Source organism: Uloborus diversus, chromosome 5 (genome assembly GCF_026930045.1).
Source record: "Uloborus diversus isolate 005 chromosome 5, Udiv.v.3.1, whole genome shotgun sequence".
NCBI lineage: Eukaryota > Metazoa > Arthropoda > Arachnida > Araneae > Uloboridae > Uloborus > Uloborus diversus.
This window is the reverse complement of record NC_072735.1, coordinates 48,200,012-48,209,150: the sequence shown is the minus strand read 5'-3', so window position 1 is coordinate 48,209,150 and position 9,139 is coordinate 48,200,012. Positions and strand designations below refer to the sequence as shown.

Below are 9,139 nucleotides of genomic sequence, written 5' to 3'. Positions count from 1 at the left end.
TGTTTTGTCATCCGAACGCTTCATTGGTTTTGTTACAGGTAATACTTTTTCTAACAATTGCGGCTTTTTTCAGCACAGTTTCCGTCTAATACGATGGGCAAATTTACGGGAACCCTCGTATGACGAGGTTTTGGGCAAACACGATACTAAAATTTTACATTTCTCGCCCGAAACTAAGTTCAAATCACAACAGAAAAGAATAATTGTCCATAGAAACTTAACACAAAAAATATTTACACATCGCAACTATCGGCGATAAAATTTGTTCTATAAAAGAACAACGGGCGGCAGCATACTGGCGCCGGAAGACAGACTGTCTCAAGCATAGTTATTTTACTGCCTACTAATAAATAGAAAAGTGGCATGTTATACCCCAAAAAAAGGGAATTCCAAAATTATGGGGGGTCATGACCCCCATGACGCCCCCCCCCCCCCTTGTATCCACCACTGGTCTTATCCAGAGTTTCAAATATCTCAAAAGTGCAATTTCTTCAACCAAACAGTATAAAAACATTGAGGAAATATATTTTCTTCCCGTAGAGAATAGGCACAGTGTTGTAACTATTAAGTTCACTAGCAAACTTCGTTACAATCACACTGAGATCATATATCTGCTAAACTTTTCAACGAATGAAGCACTCAACGTGACTCAAAATATCTTTTACTCTCCAGGTTGATGGAAGTAAAAGAAGGCCAATGAATTAGAAGCCAAAGATGAATATTTTATTGGACCACCTTTTGCACGGATAACTGCTCTGAATCGTTTGGGAATCGAGTCTACAAGCTTCTGGAATGCATTTACATCCAGAAAAAAGCAAGTATTGGCTATATGCAGCTTTTAGATCTTGTAAATTAGTTGGAAAAAGGAGAGTGATGTCGGATGCGTCTGTCCGCCATATCCCACACATTTTCTGAGAGGCTAAGATCCGGACTATGCTGTGGCCAGGAAAGGTGTTGGAAGTCAGAATAATGCTCAGCGAACCAATTTTCAACACTTCTACCATTATGTATAGTTGCATTATCGTCCATGAAGTATATCCGTCGCCATCAGGATAAATATGCAACATTGCACGTTGCAATTGATCCGCCAGTATATCTAGGTATTGCATGGCTGCTTGTTTACCCTCGAGGAACACTAGGGCACCACTTCCATGCCAGCAGAACATGCTCCATATCATGATACTTCCTCCAGACCCTTGCACAGTGCAAGTAATTCAAGAAGTTTTTCTCAAAGACTTCTAGTTCATTGGCTAATGTACAACTGCAGCAGACGTCACTTAATTTCCTTTCAAAACATCCTTTTTCAAAGGCCACCACTAGAAAACATTTTAATTTCTCTTATCAATCTTGCAGCCCAGGTTTAAAAAAGAAGACCCCATAAGAGTTAGAAAAAAAGGCCTTGAAAGTGGAGAATTCTCCGAAGGAAACCTAGCTTCACCTTCATCTACGGTTTTCTCAGATAAATTTCTCAATAGAGGTGGTGAAGTAATCCCTTTTTTTCTTTCTGTGGGAGAAAAGTGGATTCACAAAATGAACTTAGTTCTTTGTCTTCAATTCCGTTAGCGAAACTTTGGTGATGAGGGAAGCCTTCACTTTATACCTGACTAGCTACCAAGCTATGAATTAGGAACACAAACGAACCTTTAGGCTGTCACAGTGCTGTGAATCAATATTAAGGGTGACCAATGACCACGTTTCGTATACGCTAGCACCCCATAAGATCACTCAAACTGTGGGTGCTGTGTGCCGCTGAAAACAAAGACTATATGAGGGCATTCACACTGACGCACCCACTTGGAATAGTGTCGAGTTCGAAGGAACTTGTTTACAACCGAATGGATACCTATCGTCTTTAACAATGAATACAGATCTAATTCAGGGAATGATGACATTTTTGTAAGATTATGGAGAACCCATTTTGAACTCCCAAATAGTGCCTTTGCTTTTCAAAGGCACACCGCACCCACAGTTAGGGTAATATTATGTGATGCTATCACGTAGGAAACATGTTTAACCCTATCATATTGATCCAAGGCACCATCCATAACAACATAAAGGTATGCAAGTGCAATGCTTCAGCCACATGTGTAGGCATTCATGGCGGAGCAAACAGGAGCCATTTTTTTCACAGAACAATGCTCGGACACACAGCAAGAGTTCAGTAGGGGACTTCCTCTTCCATATTATTTTTCTAAGGCCAGCGCGGTGCCCTTATTTGTCAAAACTCGAGCATATTTGGGATCACTTGAAACGGTAAATTGGACAACCTACGAGTTCGATTGAATTAGTGGCGCATTTACAGTAACTGCGGTACAAGATGACGTAGGACATCGTATGAGATTGCTATGCCACAGTGCTCTACCCTATCGCCTCGTACAATCACGCAAAAAGGTGGCTCAGTTGGGTACTTTAACCTCCATTCATTCGAGATTTTTTCCAGGAATAAATGATCATTTTGCTTTTATTTTGTAATTCTTTTTTAGCATCAATGTTGCCTCCCGTATGTAAAATTTCGTTTTATTCTGCCTACTCATTCACTGTGTTGCATTTTGCTGTGCATACACTGACTTTCATACTCCATCAGGAAATGCGGTACTGGTGAATCATTCTCCTTTCCGTCCGGAAAGCAAATAATGTAAATCGTAAATTTTCAAAATATTTTTTCTCCTGTTGAATTAAAACTTACATATATAAAAAAAATATTGATCCTAGATAACTGTACGATTAGATTTTTCTCCAAAACTACTACATGTGTTTCCATTATATTAGTGCAATGAAGTGAAATCGCTTCTAAATTTAAAATAAAATAAGAAATACAGTTAAAATTTATGTTGACTTAGACTAATTTTTCAGTCTGAAAAATCATTTAGAAGTTTTAGGTACGTCCTGCGTCTGTTGAAGAGATATGTCTGCATATGGTGTGTTTCCTTTGAGATAGGTGTCTGCATTTAATGCGTTTCCTTTACAAGAGGTCTCTGCTTCAGTGTGCTCCTCCAAAAAGAAATTCTGCTATTGACTTATGTCCGCCTAGAGAGGTGTCTGATTTTTGTGCCAAGATAAGTGTCAGCATTTGGAGTGTTAGGAAAAGTGTCCCGTTGAAAGAAGTGTCTACAGTTTCTGGGAGCATCAAAAGTAAATGCTTGCGCTATTCGCTATTCCGCAAATTAAGTTCGTAATACTATTTTTACTTCGTTGCGCATATTTTATTCTAATTATGTTTAATGAGTTTAATAGTAATTTTTCATTATAACCGTTCAAAACTCAAAAGTTAAAGTTACCTGATAAATGATAGTACGTATCCCCATCTAAAAAGCATCCTCCAACAGAGTTGTCTGAATTTGATATGTTTCTTTACATTACATCATCTACATTTAGTACATCTCCGTTAAGAGAAAAATCTGCGTTTGTTGTGTACATTAAAGAAATCTGCATTGTACGGTATCCGATAATATTGATTTTAGTGATTTTTGATTTAAAATTAAAAGATTTTAATTACTTTTTTGTCATTTCGTCCTGTCAAGATTGTCAAGATTGTCAAGATTTGAAGCTGTCGGCCGAAGAAAGACAACTTTTTATCTAATGTATTTCAGATTGAATAGACAATGAAAATCTCAAAAATAAAAATCACTGCTTCAGGAATTACTGACCAATTTATTAAACACATTCACAGCAAAAGGAGGAAAAGCTTGCACTTTGTGGCTGCCCAATCGATTCAGATTCCTTTTAACAAGAATTAGTTCCTCATTGGTGAGCATTACTAAAACACAAGATTGGTCATGGCCACAGTCTGATGCTTTTTCGATACCGATGGCTTCACCTGGTTGGACGCAACTAGCTGACGTCACGATAGCCGGCACTCTTTGATCTTATCAGACATTCGACTCCACATAAGTATATTGTGGATTCAATACTTCGATTAATACTGCTGTGGGCAGATAAAAGGCAGTAACTGCACATTTTTAATTTTTCTTCCTTTTTTTTGACATTTTTGTCATTTATTGTACGTTAGCTCATTGTACAAGCTTGCTTATTTGGTTTCCGCAGGAAAAAAGAAAACTCGGAAAAAACGTCTGATTCCATTATTTTCTTATTGCACTAGTCAACACCAAAACTGCATCCGGCTCAAAAATAACTATTTCCGAAGTATTTGGCCTCGTTAAACACGAAAATCATCATCAAAAGTTGTATTAGCTTTAGTTTTCAAGATGCAGAGCCAAACAGGATAGTAAATTCTCACTAATGCTGCTTTTCCTAGCAGAGAGAACCCCACCCCCAAAGAGATTGACTGTCTTCTAAACTTCGACCCTAGGTTGGGACAGAAAATATTATTGCATGAAAACCGGAATTAACTTCAAGAAATTTAAATTCTGGGAAGACAAATGCCCAAAATCAGCCTCTGGTAGACCCACCCATTTTAACTTCTACCCATGCTCATTCTACTGGGAATAATGAATAACTTCGTGAGAGCTGTGAACAAAGCCAATTTTTCAATACCTAAGAAGAAAATTTCCAAGATATATTGAAGCTAAGGTAGGGGTAAGGTTATTGAAGCTAAATTACCTTACCCCTATACACAGGATAATTTTTAACGGACCTCCTAATACTCACAATTATGAAAATCACTGTTTTTGAAAAAAAATTGCAAGGCCAGAAAAAACACTCAAGAAGCCTTTAAGGATGTGTTTCAAGCATTTCTAAGCAGCAGAAAAGACAAGAACTAAAAACAATTGGTCAAGCAATCCCTACGGAAGTTATGTGACCATTGATGAATGATGTGTCTCTGAAACTCTATTTTGTTCACTTCGTCCAGGATATTTTGTTGTTGATGAGCAGTGAGCATGAGGAAAGGTTTCACAAAAAATATCTTGACACTGGAACGCAGATATTGGGGTCATTGGGCTGAGTTAGTGCTCACCAAATGCTGCTGAACTATTACAAGAGATGGTCCTTCTTTAGCGTACAAAAAGCAATCGAAAATGAAGCGTTTACAGCAATAAGCCAAAAGCAACCACTGTTTTCCAAAAAATAAGCATTGTTTAATAAAACAGGACCTATTTAATAACATTTATTGCACAGGATTTTTTTCTCTTACTAACATTACCTTTAACCCAATGTGTGGTTGCTATGCATCTTTTACCAGTGGGCTTTTATGTATCTTGGAAACAAGAACTATTAAAACAAATCCACTACCATATTCGTTTTTCTCGACCCAAAATTAGTGGGAATTGACTATTTAAGACCAGGATACAGACAAAAAGTTATTTTTTTTGTTGACTAGTCTTATTGGTATGGAATGCCCAAAATGCATTTCTTCAACCATCTCGAAAGTTCATTTCTGCAGATATAACATTTACCTGCTTACGGCAGAATGATAATATGTACGTGTGTCCCAGTGTTTGACCTAGGTGAAGTTTCTTATAGTACTATATGTTGCATATTCAATACTTATGTTAATACAGGACAAAAGAATAATTAAAAACATTTTCTAAGTTCCTGTTTGTAAAATAGCAAGAAACAATGTTTTATTCTGCGCTTATACGCACAAAACTATTTCATAATTGTAAAACACAACTGTATTATTTTAATATCAACGGCGTACAGTATCCCAGCAAAAAGCTGAGAGTGGTTTTGAATTTTGATCTTTGCTTATAACTGTAAATTGTAGAATTCAATAATAGTAGATTTTATAAAGACCCTTCGTTGTACATCGAATATAAAGCAGTGATTGATGAATACTTCAAATTGGGAATTGTGGAGGAAGTAAGTGATACTCGCGATACAGGTCATCCTACGTATTATTTACCACATTCTCCCGTTATCAGGAAAGATAAAAGCACAACCAAGTTGAGAATTGTGTTTGATGCCTCATCGCATCCCCCTCATGCCCCATCACTAAATTATTTGCTACACTCTGGTCCTAATCTAAACCCAGATCTTTTAAATTTAATTCTTTCATTTCGATTCCACAGAATCGCATTTGTTGCAGATATAGAAAAGGCATTTTTAAATATTGGACTTTCGGAGAATGATCGCGATGTAGTTCGGTTTTTGTGGATAGACGAATTATTAAATGATATAACTCAAATTAAACTAAAGGTTTGTAGACTATCAAGGGTTCTTTTTGGCGTTACAGCTAGTTCCTTTTTGTTAGCAGCTGTTATAAGATATCACTTACATCAGTATTCTAATTTATACCCAGTAACAAGTTTAATGTTAAGAGAATCAATGTACGTTGATGATTTGCTTTCCGGTGCTTCAAATGAAGAAAAGGCTCTCCAATTGTCTAAAGAATCGAAATTTATAATGGAAGATGCAGGTATGAGATTGAGAAAGTGGAAGAGTAATTCATTAACCCTGGAAAGTAAATGGAATAATTTGGGATTTGATACCGGTACTTGTGAACAATCTGATGTATCTTTAAAGGTGTTAGGACTTTTATGGGATTCACAAAATGATAATTTTAAATTTGATACTTCTAGTTTAATACAATTTATTAAGGAATCAGATGGCACTAAACGAACGTTAATTAGAGCTGCAGGAAGAATCTTCGATCCTCTCGGATTTATCTCCCCTTACACAGTTCGTGTAAAAGTACTTTTCCAAGAATTATGGGAACGTGGAGTTCATTGGGACGAGAAATTGCCCGAAGATATTGCTCAGGAATGGAAAAAATGGCATGAAGAATTGTCATTAGTCAATAATTTGAAAATGCCCAGGCATTGTTTCGGACAGACTGAATTTGAAAATTTAAGAAACATAAAGGTTCACTGTTTCACTGACGCCAGTGCAAAAATTTATGGTTCAGTTATATTTATTCGTTACACAGATGAAAATAACATTACCAAAACATCCTTTCTTGCATCTAAAAGCAGAGTTGCACCCCTTAAAAAACTAACGATTCCTAGACTCGAACTGATTGCCGCCCTGATAGGAGCTCGTTTAATTTCCCATATCAAGCCTATTTTTAAACGATTCCATTCGAAAGTCAGTTATCATTGTTGGACCGACAGTAACATTGCGCTTTGTTGGATAAAAAGTTCTTCTACTAAGTGGAAACCGTTTATTGAGAACAGAGTTCGAGAAATCCAATCATTAACGGATTCAAGCATGTGGGAATTTTGCCCCGGCCGGATGAATGTTTCGGATATAATAACAAGAGTAAAGAGTATATCTGAATTGATGAAATGTGAAGCATGGTTTACTGGTCCCGAATGGTTAAAAAATGAAGAAAATTGGCCAAAGTCAATATCCGTTAATGATTTCTGCGATGGAGCTTTAGGAATGGAAATGCGAAAACAAGAAGTTTTATTCCTAGCCACAGTCAATGAAGATCTATTGGATTTAAAACGTTACGGAAGTTACAGAAAAGTTCTACGAGTAACCGCTTACATCAGAAGATTTATTTATAATTGTCGACATGACGATAAAAGAGTTGGTTCTTTAAACGCTGATGAAATTAATGAAGCCGAAAATTACTGGATTTTGAATGCTCAAGAACATGCTTTCCTTTCAGAAAAAAACGCATGAATTAAGGGAGAAGCGTTAGAAAGCAATTCAAAAATTAAATGCTTTAACCCGTTTTTGTACGAGAATAAAATAATAAGATTAGGAGGAAGGTTACAATTTTCCAGTTTAACAGAAGAAGAGAAACATCCAATTTTGTTATCAAATAACAATGAAATTACAAAGCTATTAATCCATGAAAATCACGAAACAGTTGCTCATGGTGGCTTATCTGCAACTCTAACAAACTTAAGACAGCGATTCTGGATACTAAAGGCGACAAAAGTTACGAAAAGTATCATTAAGAAGTGTTTAATTTGTAGAAAACATCGTGCCAAACCATTTTGTGAAGTAACTGCTCCTTTACCAGCAGATCGTATCATGAAAACCAGCGCTTTCGAAGTTTCAGCAGTAGATTTTGCCGGACTAATTTATATAAAAGATAAACACGCAACACAAAAGGCTTACATTTGCTCGTTTACTTGCGCTACAAGCCGGGCAGTACATCTCGAACTGGTATTGAATCTCAGCACAGAGACTTTTATTCTGGCTTTTAAGCGATTCATTAATCGGCGAGGAATGATTCGAATAATTTATTCGGATAATGCTTCTACATTTAAAAAAGCAGAAAAGGAATCAGAACAGTGGAGTAAACTTGATAAGTCGAAAATTCAAGATTATTTCAGTCGCGAGCGAATTCAATGGAAATACATCGCCCCCCTAGCAGCCTGGTGGGGAGGTTTTTGGTAACGGATGGTTCAAACCGTTAAAACATGTCTAAAGAAGGTATTAGGTAAGGCATTTTTATCGTATGAAGAAATGTATACTGTGCTAACAGAAGTTGAAGCTGTCGTAAATTCAAGACCATTGACTTTTGTGCATGAAGATGCCAGTGAACCATCTCCTTTAACTCCTTCGCATCTCTTGATTGGAAGACGCTTAATTTCACTTCCTGCAAGAAATTATCCGTGCAATTCCTCTTCCAGTGATTTGCGTAAAATAGTCAAATACCAACAGACGTTAGTCGAACATTTTTGGCGCAGATGGAAGGAACAATATTTATTATCTTTAAGATCATACCATATAGTGTCACCTATACGCACTCAAAGTATTCAGATTGATGACATTGTTCTTTTAGGTGGATCTCGTGAACCTCGACTTACGTGGAAAATGGGAAGAGTGATAGAACTGTTTAAAGGTCGAGATGGAAAAATAAGATCATGTTGCGTAAAAACATCTACCGGCTTGTTAAAACGACCTGTTCAGCTTCTATATAAACTAGAACTCAATGACTGAAATTTTAAAACTAACTTTAATGGGTTCAATTGTAATTTGTGTTCTTTCTAACAATGGTTTAATGTAATGTTTTACTAATAATTGTGTTTAAAGAATTTTGCAGATGAACTTAAAGTTCATCGGGGGGGGGGGGAGTTTGTGACGGCTAGATTAATTCAGAAGAGGGCGCCGTTGCTATAAAATGTTGTAAAATGAAATTGGCAACGGCAAAGGATAAAAACAGATTGCATAGGTCGAAATGTGCTAGTTTCAGTTGTGTTTTGAAGGCGCAAGCCTAATTTTTACTAATCCTTTTCAATGTAAATAAATTTTAACTTGACTTACCTCATAGTGTTTTCTA

General features: G+C 36.6%; 1 protein-coding gene across 1 annotated transcript; it reads left to right on the top strand.

Annotated features, from left to right (window-relative positions):
- The first annotated feature begins 1,176 nt into the window (after positions 1 to 1,176).
- Positions 1,177 to 7,527, top strand: LOC129222910 (uncharacterized). Its single transcript, XM_054857471.1, has 4 exons — positions 1,177 to 1,209; positions 1,354 to 1,485; positions 2,985 to 3,132; positions 5,666 to 7,527. Exons 1-4 carry the CDS (start codon positions 1,177 to 1,179, stop codon positions 7,525 to 7,527), a joined length of 2,175 nt encoding a protein of 724 aa, XP_054713446.1.
- The last annotated feature ends 1,612 nt before the right edge of the window (positions 7,528 to 9,139 follow it).